Source organism: Anomaloglossus baeobatrachus, chromosome 2, assembly GCF_048569485.1.
Source record: "Anomaloglossus baeobatrachus isolate aAnoBae1 chromosome 2, aAnoBae1.hap1, whole genome shotgun sequence".
Classification (NCBI taxonomy): Eukaryota; Metazoa; Chordata; class Amphibia; order Anura; family Aromobatidae; genus Anomaloglossus; species Anomaloglossus baeobatrachus.
Window position 1 is genome coordinate 453,047,543 of NC_134354.1, and position 22,281 is coordinate 453,069,823.

At 41.7% G+C, this 22,281-nt stretch overlaps 1 protein-coding gene across 2 annotated transcripts in view; it reads right to left on the reverse strand.

Moving 5' to 3' along the window:
• The window catches only part of LOC142290257 (multidrug and toxin extrusion protein 2-like), a 134,980-nt gene that overhangs the window by 90,715 nt on the left and 21,984 nt on the right, over nt 1-22,281 (reverse strand). For both annotated transcript variants that reach the window (XR_012750253.1, XM_075334211.1), the window contains exon 2: nt 3,430-3,531. Coding sequence is in view for 1 of the 2 variants with exons in the window: in XM_075334211.1 (XP_075190326.1) it covers nt 3,430-3,531 (102 nt within the window). In the remaining variant the exon portion in view is untranslated. The remainder of the gene's footprint in view (nt 1-3,429; nt 3,532-22,281) is intronic.

Consider the following 22,281-nt stretch of genomic DNA (forward strand, 5'->3'; position numbering starts at 1 on the left):
CTTCAGTATATTCACTGCGTGCCTGTTGTCCATCCTCTACTCAGGTCTGTGTGATCACTTAATAAATCTGGCTGTGCCTTTGATAAATGAGCCCACTGGGGCTTCTTTTCTTGCTCTGTTGGACACATATGGCCTGAGTGATAGAGATTTGATTTCTCCTTTTTAGCCGTGCAGCCCCCCAGGTGCTATTGCCTTTTACATCATTGTCTCCTCTTGTGCCTGTTTTATATTTGATACTATTTGTTCAATAACTTGTTAATACATTTTTGATACCTTTTGAAGCATATTTACTCTGTTCTCCTGGTTTTGATGAACTCTAAGAGTAGCTCTGAAGTGAGGTGGTGATTTTGCATGACCCACCCCATTTCTTTGTTTGCATGGATTTTTGTAATCTAATTTCATCTGAGAACAGCATGTAGTAGGAAAAGAGATTCTGAAAGTAACCACGTTTATCTTAGATCATGCTGTGCAGCATTCTGACTTTATCTCAGAAATATCATATTTTTCGGACTATAAGACGCACCGGACCATAAGACGCACCCTGTTTTTAGAGGAGGAAAATAGGAAAATAAAATTTTAAGCAAAAAATTTGGTCATGACACACTTATGGGGCGAGGATCTGCTGCTGACACTGTTATGGGGGTAATGTCCCCAAATTCTCTACTAAGGTACCCCATCCTGGTAATGATCCTCCTGCCTTGTATATGATACCCATCCTTGTATATATGTCCCTCAACCTGGTATATATTCCCATTCTGCTATATACTGCCATCATGGTATAGCCCCCATTCTGCTACATAGCGCCATTCTGATATATGCTCTTATCCGTCTATATACTGCCATCCTGCTATATACCCCCATCCTGCTATATACCCCCATCCATCCTGCTATATACCCCATCCATCCTGCTATATACCCCCATCCTGCTATATACTCCCATCCATCCTACTATATACCCCCATTCATCCTGCTATATACCCCAATCCATCCTGCTATATACCACATCCATCCTTCTATATACCCCCATCCATCCTGCTATATACCCCCATCCATCCTGCTATATACCCTCATCCTGCTATATGATCCGCTACATGTGGCACACAAAAAAAATAATCATTCATGCTCACCTTTCCTTGCTCCATGCAGCATCGCTCCTCCTCCTGTCAGTACCGGCAGCAGCGCCGCTGGAGAGTGGAGCCATCCCCATTCCCCTGCAGCATCGCGATCTCCTCCTTTCTGCCTGTCAGCTGACCTGTGTGGAGACTAGCGGTGCACACAGGGATGATGTCATCGCTGTGCTCACCGCTTCTACAAAGATCAGCTGGCTCGCAGACAGGAGGAAATTGCGATGCTGCAGGGGAATGGTGACGGGTGAGTATACTTATTCACTGCCCCCCGCGCTGATGATGATGTGCGGGGAGCAGTGAATACAGCCACACATGATCACTCCGGGCTGTAGATGCCAGGGGTGATCAAGTGGGCCGGCTGTTTAGTATGCGCGCTCCCCCCGCCCATCATCCCGACCACCTGTCAGTGCCGCCTTCAACGCTGAGGGATGATGGGCGGGAGGATGGGCGTGCATATGAAATGAGTGGGCCCACGTGGACACGGCAGGCTGCTACAGCCTGCTCATGCCACAGATGACCAGTCCACCTCAGCACCCTCATTCCCCACAGCCACATTCAGACTATAAGACGCACCCTCCATTTTCCCCCAATATTTGGGGGGAAAAAGTGCGTCTTATAATCCGAAAAATTTGGTAAGTGTAGCAGAGCTGAATGAGCTTCCCAGCCCACACCAGACTATAGAGATTGTGCATTGACTCTAAAGCCTGCTTTACACGTTGCAATTTTGCATACGATATCGTATGCGATTTGCAACGCCCCCATCGTATGTGCAGCACGTTCAATTTGTTGAATGTGCCGCACAAATGATTAACCCCGTCACACGTACTTACCTTCCATACGACCTCAATGTGGGCGGCGAACGTCCACTTCCTGGAGTGGGAGGGACGTTCGGCGTCACATCGACGTCACGCGGCAGCCGGCCAATAAAAGCGGAGGGGCGGAGCTGAGCGGGACGTAAACATCCCGCCCACCTCCTTCCTTCCGCATTGTGGGCTGGGAGCCGCAGGACGCAGGTAAGATCTGTTCATTGTTCCCGGGGTGTCACACACTGCGATGTGCGCTACCCCTGGAACATTGAATAATCTGACGTTCAATTCTAGAGAAATGAACGATGTGCATGCGATGAACATTTTAACATTCAATCGCAATCGCACGTACCTGTCACACACTGCAATGTAACTTACAATGCCGGATGTGCGTCACTTACGACGTGACCCCGCCGACACATTGTAAGATATATTGCAGCGTGTAAAGCGGGCTTTAGGCGTCAATCACAGCAAGGGGGCGTGGCAGACTTGTACTACTACCAATGTTAATCACAGAGCAATAAACCCTTTAGGATGAGTAAACAATAGCTCAGATACAGATAAGAAAAGCACAGATGCTTTTACTTTTTTTAACTCTCACAACATGCTGTCCTAAGCTTACATTGCAAAATCCAGGTGACATATTCCCTTAAAGCCCTCAAGCCCAACAACAAAGATGTCTTGAAGGAATCTTTTCTCACTTCTTTATAGCCTAAAATGGGTTTAAAAAAAAATAACAAAAAGAGTATGCAAAAATAATTCAGTGCGTATCCTTAACTGCGGTCTGCTTGAATAAGCAGGCTATTAGGAAGCATACACATACAGATAACTGGTTAAAAGGGTTGTCCAGTACTTGGCCAACCCCTTCTCATTCCCCGTTTGCCCAATAAAAATAAATAAGCCTATACTCTACTCCAATGAGGACGTACTTCCAACAATATCTAAAGCCATGTTCCTGGGGCCCAAATGACATTTTTATGAAACTCGGGCCCCGCGACCAATCAGCGCCATCTTCCTTCTTCCTGCATTCGGACATTTGAGTAACAAATCCGCACAGCGCTCACATCCTGCTCAAATTTCCGAAAACAGGGAGACAGACGCCGGGTGCTACTTAACAATGCCACATGGACCCCGGGAATGCAGTTTTAGACATCGCTTGGACAACGGCCGCATTGGAGAGGAGAATAGACTTATTTATTTTTATGGGGGCGAACAAGGGGAATGAGTACCGGTTGTCCAATTAGTGGACAACCCCTTCAATTTCTGTCCAATGAGCTTCAAATGGTGTCAGCAAAAAGCCTTTTTAATCCTGATGGAAATATCTCATCTGTCAGAATATTGATGCATCATGGTTAAAAATCTGTCTAACCAGCACAATAATTGTACAGCGTAAACAGATATCTGAAAGACAACCTCCATTAAAAGGGGAAAAAAAGGGTTCTATGTTAGGAGGATTGCAACAGATTTACTACTGGGATTTTATAGTTTTAACTTACTGCATTGGCAAGTGTCACTGCATCGAGCTCTTCTTTGCCCAGATGACCGCAGAATATAGAGCTGACAATATTGATCATAAAACACAGAACCTGGGAGACAATCTGTTTAAAGAAAAAAATAAACTAAATTAATGCTAAATTGAAACATGAATTCATATATTGAATGAAGGGCTTGTCCGGGAATTTTTCATTTTTTTTTATGATGGACCTATCAACTAACAGGCAGGTAGTTGCTAACTACCTGCCTTTTCTGCTTGGCTCAGATTTCTGCTGGCACAGAGCGGTCACAGGCAGCTCCTGGCGGAGGATCTATGGTTTCTGCTGATGTTATGTTGACAGCTGCTTCTCTTCTGCTCTGCTCTGTTGATGGGGCATGACTGCCGATGTCATGCTAATTGACAGCTAAGTCCCCGATGTTTAGTTGCAGGGAGATGGCTATCAGTCAGCATGACATCTTCAATCACAACCCATTGATAGAGCAACCAGAAAGAGAAAGTGCTGCTCTCTTGATGTGAAAAAAAGGAATTTTCGGCTCACCCGTATTGTGCTCTCCAGGGTTCAAATGGATGCTCGTAGTCCACCGGACAGGCAGGTCCGTAATCCAAGGCAAAAATCGAAAGGAGAAGGGGGGACTCAGCACCAATGCCACAGAGTAAAATGTAGAAACTTTATTTCATCCTTTTAAAAAATCATTATGCAGAAAGCTCCGGATTAGACGCCATGCAGCTTGACGCATTTCGGACAAAGGGGGGGTTAAAAACACTTCTTAATCATAAGCAAAAGCTTAATAAGCTGTTTTTATTGGAAAACTGTTTAAAATGTTGCAAAAATGTGGTGACTTTTGGCGTTTTTATGCCAGGTTCTGCCAGTTCTGCCAATTTTTTGAAAAGGGATAACGAATAATGCATGACTGCAACCTTTACACAATACATTTTAGGCAATCTTTATGTAGCCTAAAGACTTATTTAATGGTGTGATGAAAGCCCATTTAAATAGCCGGAAAAATGTTTTAGCAACATTGTATAAGTTAACCACTATTTGACTGTTCTGAGGCGCAAGAATTAGACCCCATGGTATTTGCTTGACTTACTATTCCGAGTAATAAATACATTAGGGAAGATTTATTAACCCCTTCATCACAGAGCCCGTTTTTACCTTAATGATCAGGCCATTTTTTTGCAATTCTGACCAGTGTCACTTTGACAGGTTATAACTCTGGAATACTTTAACGGAGCCTGGTGATTCTGACATTGTTTTTTTGTGAACAATATGTTGTACTTAATGATAGTTGTATATTTAGGATGATATGTTTTGCATTTATTTGTAAAAATATCGGAAATTTGAAGATAATTTTGAAAATTTTGCAATTTTCAAACTTTTACATTTTATGCCCATAAAACCAAGAGTTATGTCATAGAAAATACTAACTAAACAACATTTCCAACGTCTACTTTACATCAGCACAATTTTTTAAACATTTTTTTTTTGTTAGGAAGTTAGAAGAGTTTAAAGTTAACCAGTAATTTCTCATTTTTCCAACAAAATGTATTAAACCATTTTGCTAGGAACCACATCACACTGGAGGTGACTTTGAGTGGCATAGATGATGAAAAATACCCAAAAGTGACAGCATTCTAAAAACTGCACCCCTCAAAGTGCTCAAAACCACATTCAAGAAGATTATTAACCTTTTAGGTGCCTCACAAGAACCAAAGCAATGTGGAAGGAAAAAATGAAAATGTTACTTTTTTCCACAAAAATGTTACTTTAGCCATAAAATTTTGCATGTTCACAAGGGTATCAGGAAAAAGTGCACCATAAAATGTATTGTGCAATTTCTTATGAGTATGCTGATACCTCATATGTGATGGAAATCAACTGTTTGGACGCACGGCAGCACTCGGGAAGGGAAGCATCGCCATTTCAGTTTATGAAAGCAAAATTAGTTGGAATCATCAGCGGACGCCATGTCGTGTTTGGAGACCCCCTGAGGTGCCTAAACAGTTGAGCTCTCCCACAAGTGACACCATGTTGCAAACTAGACCCCTCAAAGAATTTATCTGGATGTTTGGTGAGCACCTCGAACCCATGGGGGCTTCACAGAAGTTTATTATAACGTTGTGCGTGAAAATAAAAAAATAGATTTTTACCACAAAATTGTTACTTCAACCAGATAGCTTTTTTTCACAAGGGTATCAAGAAAAATCCACCATACAATTTATTTAGCAATTTCTCCTGAGTACACTCATACCTTATATGTGGTGGAAATCAACTGTTTGGGTGCATGGCTAGGCTCGAAATGGAAGGAGCGCCATTTGATTACAAAATTGTATGGAATTATTAGTGGATGCCATGTCGCGTATGGAGATCCCGTGAGGTGCCTAAATAGTGGAGCTCCCCAACCAGTGACCCCATTTTGGAAACTAGACCCCTCAATAAATTTATTTAGATGGTTGGTGAGCACTTGGAACCCCGGGGGCTTCACAGAATTTTATAACATTGAGCCGTGAAAATTAAAAAAAATACATTTTTAACCTCAAAAATGTTGCGTTAATGCCAAATTTTTCAAATTTACTAGGGTAACAGTAGATAATGAATCATGCCATTTGTTGTCCGATTTCTTTTGAGTACACCAATACCCTATGTGTGGTAGAAAACTACTTTTGAGGCAAAGTACAAAGTGAAGAAGGGAAGAAGCACCATATTGAAGACAGATTTAGTTGGAATGGTTTGCAGGTCCACGTCACATTGGCAGAGCCCCTGAGGTGCCAGAACAGCAGAAACCCCAACAAGTGACCCCATTTTACAAAATGAATCTTTCAATGAATTCATCCAGGGGTGCAGTGAGCATATTGACACTACAGGCTTTATACTATTGGGTGGTGAACAAAAAATAATTATATTTTTACCACTAAAATGTTGTTTTAACTCCAGATTTCCAACTTTCACAAAGGGAATAGTTAAAAAAGGCCCTCTAATGTATTACACAATTTCGCCTGAACATGGCAATACTCCACATGTGACTGTACAGTACTGTTTTATGCATTACAGGGCTCGGGAGAGAAGGAGCGCCATTTGATTTTTAGAGCACAGATTTTTGTAGAATAGTTTGCAGACTCGATTTGCAGAGCCCATAAGGGCAAGAACAGAATAGATCACCCTCAAGTCACCACATTTAGGAAATTACCCCCTCTGGGAATTCATCTATGTGTGTAGTGACAATTTAGTCTCTAGAAAACATCCATGGTGTCAAACACAGTGAATCTTGCAAAATAAAAAATTGCAAATAAGCCCTTGGTGTGCCCAGTATATTGTATATAGCCATAGTGTTTTTCCAGAGTCTTTTTGCTACCACTAATGTAGAAACCCCCTATATTTCCATTAACTGATGACGGACCTGTGTTTTTGTGGGTTGAGTTGAATGCTATTTTGTGCCAATTTTGGTACAGAATATTTTGGATCAGTTCACATTTATTCTGTGGTCAATCCTGAGCAGTGCTCAGTGAGCACTCACATCAGGGTTTCCATCTACATTTCCGAAATTCTGTTCAGCGGAGTCTGTCTTTTCAAAGGTGAACAAAACTGTTGATGACGGCACTTGTGTGCTCGCATAAAAAGATGGACACCGCCAGACAACAGGCCAGATATGAGGTCAAAGTGACTCTATCAGCTTCATTACATGAATTTTACATTGGGAATCTTGTCTGAATCATGGTTTTCAGAGATTTAGGGAACGTGCTCACAATCCACACATACTGTGTCCTGGTTGCAGCGTGTTTTCCCCTGTGGAGACGCAAATATTCTCCGCAGAATACCGCAGCTGCCCATGCCCACTATTAGGGTTTGTGGCGCTGTGGACTTTTGTTCTGTTTTCTCACCTGAAAACTCTAGCGTCTCCGCAGTATAAATTGACATGCTGCGGATTGGGAAGCCACCCCATATGTCAGTTTACACTGCTGAGAAAAAAAGCACAGAGGGCATGGGATTTCTATAAATCTATCCACTGAATTTAAACTGCACAAAGCAGCGAGTTGGATGAAGTGAAAACATGCTGTGTCTAAAACACTACTATTCACGATTGTGAGCACGGGCCCTTACACGTAATCCCGGTGCAAGCGCTCAGTGTAAAGCGCAGGATAAATTGGGGCTCCGCCATACGCCGATCTTTTAGAGGCAGAATAAACAAATCAATAGCAGTAGAAAAATTGGCTTTATTTATTTTTTACACCGTTCACCTTGCTATATAAGTGATTGCGCAGTTTTAATCCCCGAGTCAGTATGATTACAGCGATACCAGGTTTATATGGTTTTTTTGCATCATTGATATTGCATCATAGTTTTTATTTTTCGGCTGACAGACTCATGTGAGGGCTTGTTTTTTGTGGGACGTGTTAAAGTTTTTGTTGGTAACTTTTTTGGCCACATAATAATTTTTGATCGCTTTCTATTGCACTTTTTGTGAGGAAGAATAAAAAAAACCTGCAACTCAGGAATAAAATTGATAACACAGTTTAATTGTTCAGGTCAGTACAATTAAAGTGATAGCATATTTATGTAGTTTTTTTGCCTCTTTTACACCATAAAAAGTATTTTACAGGAAAAAAACAGTTTTTCCATTGCTGTATTCTGAGAGCTGAGTTTGAAATTAAACAAAGGGTTCCTGCACTAATCCCATTCACAAAAAAATAGAACCAGAAGTCAAAATTGATAAACAAATTGAGGATGATGGTGGTTATATCCCAATGTTAACAGCTGTAGCTCAGGTCACATTTGTTTTTATTAAAGGATTTATCCGGCTTATTTTGAGTTTTTTTCATTATTACCCTATTGGCCTACATTGGGGCAGGTAAGTAGATAGTGACCACTTACCTGCCCTGCTGTCAGCCCCTCTCCCCCGGCTCAGAGTGGTCATGTGACCGCTCCTGCCGCGATTTTGCTGCTTCCGGTCATTTCATGTCAACATGGGCAGGGCCATGTTGACATGCAAATCTGGAAACAGCATGTCGCCTCCCTGCTGGGCGGGTACAGTGTGATGAGCCCCGCCCCCTTCCCTGCACCCTCCCACACATTCCCCCGCACCCCGTACTCTGCCCACAACCTCCCCCTGCACTTCTGTGGGACCCGTGACCTGCCGTGGTGTCAGCGCCAGCACCGGGCCCCCTGCTCAGGATCGCACATTCAAATATACCGGCATCACAGATTCCGATATATTTGAAAACGCTGATGAGAAGGAGCGCAGCTTCTCATCACTGCCCGGCTGTCTGTGCTCTCTTCAGCACAGCGGTGACGTCACTACTGTGCTGATATGGCCAGAGCACAGACAGCGTGCGAACGTGCAGGAGCGGCGGGGACCGAGGGCGGGTGAATATGTACTCACTATGGGGGGGTCGGTGCACAGCCCGATGTGTGTGTGTGTGTGTGTATATATGCGGTGCACAGCCCGATGTGTGTGTGTGTGTTTATGCGGTGCACAGCCTGATCTGTGTGTGTGTGTGTGTGTGTGTATGCGGTGCACAGCCTGATGTGTGTGTGTGTGTGTGTATGCGGTGCAGAGCCCGATCTGGGGCTGTTATTTGCAATGCTGTAGTGATGAGAGGTCAGTGCTGGGGCAGAATATACTGACAGGGAATGTGTGTGCAGGGGGCGGGCAGAGGGCGGGGCTGGACACTGGGGAGGGGCTGGACAGTGAGGCTGGGCGGTGCCAGCTCTGACTAAGGTTTAGCACAGGAAGTGGTCAGTTTGCTTGTGCTGAATGTAAACAAGGAGCTGCAGAGAATAAAGGGATAATTCAAGAGAAACAAAAGTTAGAAAACAAAAAATAACAATGTAGGGGTGTTTTATATGACAATATAGCACAGATTAGCTTAAACTGAAAACTTTTTGTTATGTCGGACAACCCCTTTAAGGTTTAGCATATTCAATTGGAAATCGCAGTGGTATCTAAGGGCGGCTTTGCACGTTGCGACATTACACGTGCGATGTCGGTGGGGTCAAATCGAAAGTGACGCACATCCGGCGTCGCAGTCGATATCGCAACGTGCAAATCCTTTTTGATACGATGAATGAGTGCAAAAGCGTCGTTATCGTATCATCGCTGCAGCCTCCGACATTTCCATAATGCCGGTGCAGCGACAGGTGCGATGTTGTTCCTCGCTCCTGCGGCAGCACACATCGCTGTGTGTGAAGCCGCAGTTGCGAGGAACATCTCCTTACCTGCCGCCGGCTGCAATGAGAAGGACGGAGGTGGGCGGGATGTTTACATCCTGCTCATCTCCTCCCCTCCGCTTCAATTGGCCGCCTGCCGTGTGACGTCACTGTGACGCCGCACGACCCGCCCCCTAAGGAAGGAGACGGGTCGCCGGCCAGAGGGACGTCGCACGGCAGGTATGTGCGTGTAAAGCTGCCGTAGCGATAATAATCGCTACGGCAGCTTTCACTATATATCGAACGTGCGATGGGGGCGGGACTATCGCTGCAGCATCGGTAACACATTGTTACTGATGTCGCAGCGTGCAAAGCCCGTCTAATACATATTGTATGTTCACTTACATGTTTTCCCATTAGAAGTGTTTATAATTATTTGCTCACTTCATGTATGGTTAGTTCCATGTTATAACATTATTGGTTATGATCTCCCCTACATTTTGGTGCACCAGCTGACTTGGTGCAGATTGTTTTTAAATATCTGCCATAATCTTATGGGTTACTATTTTTATAAAAAAAAAACCTGTGGAAATTGTATTATGGATAATTAATAGCTAATAGTTTGTGGTGTAGATTCCAGCTATCTGCAGGTGTCAGCATTGAGATATAAGCATTACCATCTTCCTTCTACTGACCTGCGGTACAGCTGTTAACATTGAGATATAACCACCATCAACCTCACTTTGTTTATTGATGTTTAGTTCTGGTTTTATTTTTTATTTTTTCGTGAATGGGATTAGCACAAGAACCATTTGTTTAATTTCAAACTCTGCTATTCACTGACACAATTGGACGGGTGTGTCTCTGAGCTTTTTGTAGCTTTCCTTGTAATTGAAATTTAATTATTTAGGGCGCTAATATTTAATGATTTAGTCTGTTATAGTATTCTGAGAGCTATAACATTTTTACATTTTGGCTGTTGGAGCTGTGTGGCAGCTTGTTTTTGCTGAACAAGATGACGTTTTCAGCAGTACCATTTTTACTTATGACTTTTTGATCGCGTTTTATCCCACTTTTTTTGTCAGCTTATGATGAGAAGACAGTTTTTGCTACTTTTTTTTCTTACTTTTTCACTTAGTCCCTATATAGGACATCAGCCCACAATACTCTGATCATCTGCAGTGCTCAATCACTGCAGAACATTGCAGATGTCAGAGATGCACTGTGAAAGCTTGTGTGATCATGCTGCAGGCATGATCACACAGGCTTTCCGTATTCAGGTGACTCGGAGGTAGTCATGACTACCTTGAGTCACCATGGCAACGAGTGAGCTCTTGCTAATCACGAGAATCCTGATCAGGGTGGAGAGGGAGCGTTATCACTGTCCCAATCCCCTAAGTGCTGCGATTGGAATAGATCATAGCATTTAAGGGGTTAAACAGTCAGAGATGGCATGGACACAGTCCCTGGCTGTGAGGGCTGGCCATGGCTGTCGGGTAAGCTGAGTCCCCGGCAGCGATCGCGAGTGCACAGCCCCCTGTGCCTCCGTGATTACTAGGACATATTGGTATGTCCTTGGTTGTTAAATCATATTGTAAAATAGTGAGTTTATGGAGATTTGATTCAGAAACTTGAATACATACATTCATATAATGTGTGTATTTCGCCCATGCCTTTAAGAGAGCCTGTGAGTTGAAATTACTAGCCAAGGTTTGACATTGTAGAACCAAAGCCATCTGCCATTGTTCATCAAGTAGCTGACAACGTAGTGCTATATTCTAACTGGAATTTGTGCAAAGATCTGAAATTAGCATTGAGAATCTTCTTACTGTTACACTAAGGTCAAAGGTCAGCGAGCTTCAAAGAGTTCTATATATTTTACATTCTATGTCAAAGTGGTTTAGTTTTACAAGTCTCCGCTGCGCAGGACACTTATTCTGCAAAATTATGAATCACGTGATATGACATAAGCTATATCTAAAAATGATTGTAAGACCATGTAAAGAGATGAGGAGAATCAGGGGGTGGGGTTTGAATTATATAAGCGGACCACACTTCAAAGAAGACGGACGAACTCACTCAGAGGTAGAATGGGACTATTCAACCAGACGATCCAGAGAGGGACGGCTTATCACAACATCACAGCTATGTAAGATAAATGAACTCTTTTTCTCTACTTATATATTTCTTTTCATTAACTCAAGCCAAGACAGTTACTGTTCTGTAATGACTCTAACTTCTACTGAATAAATCCACATATGTTTTTGCACCTATTTTGCTCCAATCATTAATATACTGGCTTAGCATATGTCACGTCAACCGTATTTTTTAACATATTTGGCGAGTATCAGCCTGAATGATTAAGAGGCACAGCTGTTTTCTGTGCGGGGTGATTTTTTTCACACTGCCTTTTGCTGCGGGAACTTTTTTTTCTTACGTCATTCCCTGCCTTTTGTCCGAGAAGGGGGGTCAGTGGAGTAACATCTCTGTCCAAAGACTGCAGGCAAAGACGATACACTGTGTCTACATCACGGAACTTTGGAGAGGTTTAACGTGACAAGCTGCACGGAGGTCGTATGTGTCAAGCCTTGACGGACATCTGAGGACTTCCATTCCAGGACGATCGACCCATAGACGATTGGAGCCATTCCAGGACGATCGACCCATAGACGATTGGAGCCATTCCAGGACAACGCATCACATATTGGTGAGATATGGATTTTATTCATGATTATTCTAGACAAAGTCATGTGGAGTATTTATTTGACCATACACATAGTGACACACAGTTATGGTCAAATCTGTACCGGCAATGTGAACTTGAGAATGCTAAGTTAGATAAGAAGTTTTTTACTGTGAAACGGTTACAGAAAAAGATACAGAATGTATTGGGTATGGTATACACTTACAACTCCATGGTGGGTGGGGCACAGCCATATGCACACACCATCTGCATGGTGACAGATACACCCAATACAACAGATACACCCAATACAACAGATACACACATCACAGATGCAGAAACAACAGATTGTCCAAATTGTTCGATATTAGCAGAACATATCGAACATCTGGAAGATCAGTTGGAAACAAGAGCAGATTTAATATCAAAATTACGGAAAGATATTAAATATGTATCTGTTATTACAAGACAGAACACGAAAGATGCCTCAGCAGCACCTGCCTCAGGTTCCGACATCCCGGACCGGCTGGATACAGCTGAGGACGAGAGTCTAAATGAGGAGGAACTGCGGAAAAAGAAGTTACATGATAAGGCAGCCCGTCTTAACATTAAAATCCATGACCAATTAATGAAAATCATTAAAGACATACCCCAAATATGATGATAAAATGGACGCCTTCCATAATGCGGACATTTTTGAGTCACATTCGAATAAATATAATCTGACGAATGATCAGAGAAACAAGATATTCAGGGTATGGCTTCCCTCCCACATGGCAAAAAGGTTACAAGCAACACCTAGGCCAAACGAACACGATGACCTGATTCATGACACAAAGGAAGATAGGCTGAGACAGTTAATTCTTTTTACCACAGGAGAGTCTACCCCAACAGTCGAATTGTTAGAAAACCTTAAGACACACATACAGGAGGATCCATACATATTCTTAGTGAAATTCGAACAAGGATATCGTTTGATAATGGAAATCGGACCTGATCAAGAACCGACTTCCATGGTCAAGGCCTTTGTTAAAAAGTTTAAATATTTGGACCCTGCTTCATTCGAAATTGCTTCTAGGATGGAAAATCTACAAGAGGCCACGTCATTTATTGATAGAATACGTAGACGAATGAAGCAAAATCAGGTAAAGTCAAAAATAGCCATGATAGAGGGGACCACTGACACATTAGTATCCCAGGAAAAACAGACCAAACACAAAAGACTGGTGTTGAATTCTAAAAACAAGAATTCAGGGGGGGGGAACAGAAAGAGCAATATACACTGCTTTTTCTGTGGCCTACCCGGACATCTGAAGTGGGAATGCAAGAAATTCCTGAGGGCGGGAGCTGAGGAAAGGCTGGGTAAAGAAAATGGACTGATGCCAAACACATCCAGTGCACCTCCCCCATCTTCAGCACCTCCACCTTCATACACGCCCACTCATACTGACAACAGAAATAACCAATCACCATATGCACCTCTGACCAGACAAATTAGGGAAATGACCATACAGGGATTGGATGGAAGGAGCAAGACACCTGCTGCTCTTCTCCCTTCTCCATCCTCCTGACTAGCAAAGTCGGTGCCCAGGCTTCATCCACTGGAATTTGTTACTCGAGTTTCAATGGATAGCTGCGGTCGACCATTTTTAAAGGTAAATCTTGAAGGTCAGGAAGTACCATTTCTCCTTGATACAGGTGCGCAATTGAGTGTCACAAATGTTGATTTACATTTAAAGCCAGATTCCCCTGTATGTACAATTGTTGGTTTCAGTGGTAAAAATGGAACAAAGGTGACATTAGCGCAGGATGTTTCTTTGGAAAAACCTGGTTTTTTGAAAACGAAAATGGATATCTGGTGTTGTCAGGATACTGAGAATATAATTGGCACTGATTTTGTAACAAAACAGTTTGGAAAGACTCTAACGGTTGTAAGGCGGTAGTTATTGATCCAAATGAATATAGTCATGTTGGGACCATTTGTTTGACCGATGTAGTGTCAGCAGATCATTTGTGGCCTGAAACTGGTGGTGATGAAGTATTGACTGAGATAGTACAGCGGTTTCCTTCTTTATAGGCTCAGTACAGAAATGAGGTTGGAGCGATGAAGGATGTTGTTAAAATTGAAGGCCGAGATCCGCCTCCACAGTGTCAGTATAAGTTGCCTCCAGAGTCAGTTGCTCCGATGTCTAAAATTATTCAGGAATTGTTGGCTCAAGGTTTGATACGTAAGGCAAATTCTGTTTGTAACAATCCATTGTGGTGTGTTCTGAAAAACGATGGTAGCTATCGGATGTTATTGGACTTGAGGATGTTCAATAAGTTTACTCCCAATGTTGCACCGATTGTAGCTGATACACATGACATGATGTCGAGATTGGATGCAAAGGCAAAGTATTTCTCAGTATTGGATATCAGTAATGGTTTCTTCAGTATACCGATTGAGAAAAGTTGTCAATATAGGCTTGCATTCAACCACCTGGATCAACAATTCGTATGTTGTCGTCTTCCTCAAGGGGCTAGTATGTCGCCAAGCATTTTTCATCAGGCGCTAGCTAACGTTTTGTCGAAATGTTCTCGTCCAGAATGTTTATTGCAATATGTGGACGATATATTGCTGAGTACAGAGGACAAGGAGTTGCACGTCACTCTACTTGCAGAATTGTTTGAGCTGCTGCATGATGCAGGTTTGAAACTGAATACCAAAAAGGTCAAGCTGATGCAGACTGAGGTCAGGTTTTTAGGAGTTCTGCTAAGTCCAGGTACACGGCGACCCCTACAGGACAAAATTGAGGCAATCGCATCCCTTCCAATTCCAACATCACACAAGGCACTAAGACATTTTTTAGGACTTGTAAATTACTCAAGGGATTTCATTGAAAATTTTGCTGACAAAGCCAGACCTTTGTATGATCTTTTAAAAGGTGATAATGATGATTATTTTGGTCGCTGGGGTGTCGAACAGGAAAAAGCCTTCACACAATTGAAACATGATCTACAACACGCACCTGCGTTAATTATTGTGGAAAAGAACGCACCTTTTGCGCTTCAAGCACACACTTCAGAGACAAGTATCTCTGTGGTTTTGCTGCAGCTGCAAGGGGGGGAATGGAGAATCTTGGGTTACTTCTCTAAGCTTCTCTCACCTGTTGAGAGGGGGTTTGAGGTGTGCGCAAGACACCTGGTGGGAGTGTATTTTGCGATAAAAATCACTCAACACATCATCGGGTTCCAAAAGGTTATTCTCCAAACGCCACATTCCACACTGAAACTTCTCTTTGAGAAAAACATCCCAGGGGTGTCACATCAGAGATTTGCCCATTGGTTGCTCTCATTGTCTCCAAATCAAATTGAGGTAGATTATAAGGCCAAATATGTTCTTCCTCAATTGATGCAGTATGAAGGACAAACCCATGATTGTCTGCAAACGTTCCAAGAACCAAGTCCATCTCTCTTCAGACGACAGTCGGAAGACGCAGATGAACCTGTGTGTGTAGACGGTTCTAGATTTTTTCTGGAAGGACACTATCACACAGGATATGGAATTTTCTATTCCAAGCGAGGACAAGTGGTAAAACACAAGTTACCGAGTCATTTCTCAGCTCAAAGGGCAGAGATAGAAGCGGTAAGAATGGTCCTACAGCTGAATGAAGCTGATGATCAAACTCCAATGGTAATCTACAGTGATAGCTCTTATGTTGTCAGATCCCTAACCGATTATCTGCCTGTTTGGGAAAGGAGAGGCTATGTAGATTCCTCCAACAAAGCCTTGGTGCACCGCGAAACTCTAAAATCAATTTTTGAGATGGCATCTAGGGCCCCAAATAGATTTGCTATAGTAAAAGTCGCTGCACATAAAAGATCTGATGATGAGTTATCTGTAGGAAATGCAACCGCAGATGCTCTAGCCAAAGAAGCTGCCCTGACAGGAGAGGAAGTGTTTGACTCTGAACCTTCTGAGATTTCAGCGGTTCAAAGAGCAGACACGTACATACCTTCATTTGCAGAAGAACAGAGAAAAGATCCTTCTCTTGTTACTTCTCAGGATGATCCAAAGCCTCCTTTTATCTGTGAAAATGGGGTTTTGTGTCACAATTCAAATGGAGAATTGCGTCCCGTTGTACCAAAACATCTACAGGTAGAATTCACTCGATACAACCATGAGAGTTTAGGTCACTTGGGTCAACAGAAATTGTTAGTCATTCTCAAGGAGAAATTGTATTGGGAAAAAATGGACGAAACAGTTCAAAGTGTTGTACTATCATGTCTCATTTGTGCCCAAATAAATCCAAGACCTAAAGGACAGAAGCCACCGCTTCTATGAATCGCACCTGCAGATGGTCCATGGTCTACACTGCAAATAGACTATATTGGTCCTTTACCCTCAGGTAAACATGGTCTCAGGTATGCATTGATTGTGGTAGATGTGTTCTCAAAATGGGTAGAAATATTACCTGTTAGGAAAGATGATGCTTTGCCCACAGCAAGGGAATTGGTACAACATGTCTTTTGCACTTGGGGGATCCCAAGGATGATTACCTCCGATCGAGGTAGCCATTTCACAGGTAAAATCATGCAAACTGCTTGTGCTATTCTAGGGGCACGACAGCAATTTCATGTCCCCTATCATCCACAATCTGCGGGAATTGTGGAAAGAATGAATAGAACAATCAAATCCAGAATTGCAAAGATGCTTTTGGACAAAGGTAACACTTGGGTTGACAAGGTACCCTTCATACTCATGAGTATAAGAGGTTCAATCTCTTCTACAACTCAATTCACTCCGTTTGAGTTGATGACGGGAAGGAAAATGCCATTGTGGTTTCCACATGAGCCATTTTTATCCACTCCACAAAAAGATGCTATCTCAAGGTCCCAATGGTTGAGATCGCTACAGGAGAACCTGAAAGCGATTCTGCCATATGCGGCATCGAGAATGCAGAAAATGGAGCTACCCTATGAGTCCAAATTCAAGAAAGGTGCTCTAGTGATGATCAAAACCTTTCGCAAGAGTGGTCCATGGGAGTGTAATTGGGAAGGTCCATTTGAAGTCCTTGAGACTATGGGACAAGTCATGATTCTCGTGCACCGAGCATCAAATGTGGTAAAAAAGACCCGGAAAACACAAAAAGTGTGGGTTCACGTTGACCAGTGCAAAATATTTGTGGCAAAATAATGATACTGCATTTTTTTCCAGGAAGAAATGGATTCCTATAAGAACTGGAATAAGAAACCGAAAGACTTTGAAGGAAAGATGACATCAAGCCTTCTGGAAAAAGAACATTTTCCCAAGCTCAAGACAAGCTTCTATGTGATGGGAACTACTTTCCTGCTGCTTTGCTTTATTTCCGTCATTGTTTACAAGTTACATCAAGGAACAATCACCAATGATGTGAATGAGCGGACTAGAGAGATTCAACATTCACGAAGACCAAGAGGATCAGAGACACTGAACTTACTGACAGAGAACATCACGGATGATTCTGTGGAGATAACAGGGAATATCTGCATGGGATATGGAACAAAATGTTGCATTGAATTACATTTCGTACACGACACAGACATAATATTACATGCGATTGCAGGACCTAAAACTAGATTCACACAATTACAAGGAGAATATGTACACAATAATAAAACGGGTACATGGGAATGTTCTCCTACAGATGTACTATACTGGAACATAGAGATCAGAGGTGATGAACCTGCTGTATAGTCCGGTGATATTACAAATGACATGATTGCTAGGGGAAAGTTTGGAAGATCCAAAACAGAAATTTTCTTAAAAACTCAGGTTTTTGGGAAAATTCTGGATCCTTCTTTACTCTCCATTATAGAAGGAGATAAAGATTGGGTCAAAACATGGAATTTCCAGATAACACGGGAACCTGTACAAGTTCAGGTATGTGTAGTGTTTACCGTTACTAACACTATAGTTCCGGAAATAAGGGTTTCACCACAGACAGTACATAATAAAGAAAATACATTTCCCATAATGTTAAAATGTAACACAAGATTGAAATTGCCTTCTGAGTCTCTGATGACATGAACCAAGAATTCATCATTTTTGGGAAGTTTTTTAAACAGTCCAACTAATGTCATTCACAGAGGTCAGATTGGTAATATCAGATGGATGGATGATAATTTCATTTTTTCCATAGAAAATCCATCTTCCAGGGACTCTGGAATTTACCAGTGTTGCGTTGAAACAAAGACACATTACAGACATTGTAAAGACGTTAGTGTGAATATTTGGTCAGCAGCAGATAGTGCATGCACAAACACAAGATTCATGCCATCTACTCCTTTCCAAATTAATCAATTTCAGTCTAAGTCCTTATTAAGGGATGGAGAATTTATGACAATGGTATGGACTTTCAATATGTCTCATTGGAAGATCTCTACCAGGTTTCCTCAGTGTCAATCACATCTCATAAACATGGAGATGGGGATAGAACAATGGTTTGGGAGAAGAACAACTCAGACTAGGAGTAAGAGAGGAGTGTTAGAAGGAATTCTGGGAGGAATTGGGACAGTGGGAAGTCTGACTAATGCCATGAATATACATTTTTATCTCTACTGGCTAACACGGTACAAAGATATATTTTACTTGTATCATGAATATACAGACACTTAAGTCAGATTTGGATAATTTTGGTTTTATTGGAGGAAAAGGTGTAAAGATTCAGAAGAGTTTGAATCAACTTCTTGAAAAGATGGTAATGAATACAGCTGCTGTACTAGGGTCTTCCGTATCACATCTACAGGATGCTACATTAGCTCTCGTGGAAAGCACACACGAAACACAAGTAGCTAAAGCGTGCCTGGAGATACAGGTAGAGTATTCCTCTAATCTGAAGTTGATTGCTCAAGCTTTACAGAGTGGAATTACTCCACTGGGAATACTGCGAAATTTACCTGTAGAGTATGATTTTGCATTGAATCATACGGATTTGTGGGTAAATAAGTGGTTAGGATGTGAACGAAACATTTGTGTTGGCACATCGCTAATCCCGGTGATCGGAAGAGAAGGAACTATTGTTTCTGTGACAGTTTTGGGTATACCTGTGAGTAACACACAAGAAGTGTTCTATCAACTGCAGTACACAGATTTTGCATTTGATGGAGTGAACACTGAACAATTAGACATTTCTTCATGTTTACATTTTGTTTCTAAGGTGATGTGTTTACCTGGACAGGATAAGGTGATCTATCATTCATGTTTTCATAATCATTCCTCTTGTCATGCGAGAATAGAGACTGTACAGACACTACATGATCTGGTGACTCCAGTAAGTCCAAATAAGATTTGTTTCCAGGTCATGTCTGAGACAGAGATGATTTCTGTTTTCTATTCTACTTGTGTACATAAGGAAAACCTACCTATGGGTTTGTATTGTATAGAAGGAAATGTGAGATCTCTTTCAAAGAAGGAAGGAAGTTTTAATATCACTTCTATAGGAAAGAGAAACCTAACGGCATTTTCCATACAATTCAATTTATCACAAATAAATGATTTTCCTTGGGATATGTGGACAAGTGAAATAAAGAAAGATAAGGGTTTGTTAGATTTATTAACGAAACAGTTAAAGGAAGCAGAAATTATATTCAGGCATGAACAAGGTGAATTAAATGATATTGAACACGAATGGAATGGAATGTCAGGTAAAACTTTGTGGAAAAGTTTTGGGAAATCGGTACATTCCTGGTCTCAGTCATCTTTTCAGTCAGCGGTTGGAAATGTTTTATTTAATCCCATCATAATCATATTTTTATTAGTTTTGATGTGTATTATTTATCAAGTTTTTGTGATGTGTAGAATTCAGAAGATATATAAGAATATAAAAATAGAAATGAAAAAGGAAGATAACATTCTTAGAGGAATGTTAAATCGTAAGATGACTTTTTGACAGAAAGTTTCAGATTGGTTTATCAAGTCAGATATTGGTCTAGAATTTTCAACTAGAATGTATGTGATACGAATGATGATGAATGAGTTAGGGTTTCCCGGGGATTCATCAAATCTTCAAAAAAGGGGGGACTGTAAAATAGTGAGTTTATGGAGATTTGATTCATAAACTTGAATACATACATTCATATAATGTGTGTATTTCGCCCATGCCTTTAAGAGAGCCTGTGAGTTGAAATTACTAGCCAAGGTTTGACATTGTAGAACCAAAGCCATCTGCCATTGTTCATCAAGTAGCTGACAATGTAGTGCTATATTCTAACTGGAATTTGTGCAAAGATCTGAAATTAGCATTGAGAATCTTCTTACTGTTACACTAAGGTCAAAGGTCAGCGAGCTTCAAAGAGTTCTATATATTTTACATTCTATGTCAAAGTGGTTTAGTTTTACAAGTCTCCACTGCGCAGGACACTTATTCTGCAAAATTATGAATCACGTGATATGACATAAGCTATATCTAAAAATGATTGTAAGACCATGTAAAGAGATGAGGAGAATCAGGGGGTGGGGTTTGAATTATATAAGCAGACCACACTTCAAAGAAGACGGACGAACTCACTCAGAGGTAGAATGGGACCATTCAACCAGACGATCCAGAGAGGGACGGCTTATCACAACATCCCAGCTATGTAAGATAAATGAACTCTTTTTCTCTACTTATATATTTCTTTTCATTAACTCAAGCCAAGACAGTTACTTTTCTGTAATGACTCTAACTTCTACTGAATAAATCCACATATGTTTTTGCACCTATTTTGCTCCAATCATTAATATACTGGCTTAGCATATGTCACGTCAACCGTATTTTTTAACACATATTAAAATAGGACGAAGCAGTACATCCTTGGTCTGAAAGAGGTTAAAGGTGTTGTTCGGTCTTGAAGGGAATCTGTCAGCAGGTTTTTGCTACTTCATCTTAGAGCAGCATGATGTAGGCAAAGAGACTCTGAATTGAGCAATATATCACTTAGTGCAGCGGTTCTGACAAAATCAGAGTTTTTAGTATGCAGCAGAGCTCAGAAAGCCACACCAGGCTCTGTATGTACATTACATTTTGATAAACAGTGAACTGCTAAACACAGCAGGGTGCGTGCTGGACTAGAACAAACATTGCAGGTAAACAACAGGATACACAGTGAAAACAGAAAAATCACTGAAATCAGTATGTTAACCCGTACATCATGCTGTTTTAAAATTACATAGCAAAACCCGCTGACAGATTCCCTTTAAGCAAGCCTGCAGGTATTCTGATACCAGCAACAGGAGAGGTAGGTGTGTGACCGCAAGTATACAAAGTGCATACTTCCGACTAGACTATATCCAGCCTCGCTCAATATGCATGCACTGAGGAAGGCCAGATACATTCAAGTTGACACGTGAGCGCATGTATACAAATCACATACTTGCGGTCACAGGCCCACTGCTCCCAGTGCCGGCTGGAGGGCCCTCTCAGCACTCAATGAGCACGATGTGAGTACTCAGAAGTCTTCAGTCAGAGTAAGAGTGATAGCAGACTTATAGCTAAAAGTATAAGCGACAATTTAATTTTTATTACATGAATCAATAGTACACATACAAATAAGCAACTGTGTAATATACCTTATCAGACAATTCTGCTTCCTTCTCTGCCAGAATTGATCAGTCATTATTAAAATTCTCAATTCTGGTGTAAAATCTGTATTCCATGAAGACTTTCCTATTACTGAGAAGAAGGCAGTTACTACCGATGAGATTCTATGTAGATAGAAGAGAGAGGAGCGGACGGAGCTATACATGTAGCTTCTCCCTCTGTCTCTAGCTCCTCCCTTTGCCTCTAGCTCCTCCCTTTGCCTCTAACTCCTCCCACTGCCTCTAGCTCTTCCTTCATCTCAGCAACATAGAATCTCATCAATAACAATTAAAATATTAAAACGATAGTTACATTTTAAGACCGGACAAACCCTGTCCCAAATTCGGGCTACAAAAATTAAGTACATGCCTTGCACTACATTTATTATTTTGCGTGACTTTGTGGAAAAGGGCTTTGTTTACAATGTAAAATGTGAGAGTGTGTGCA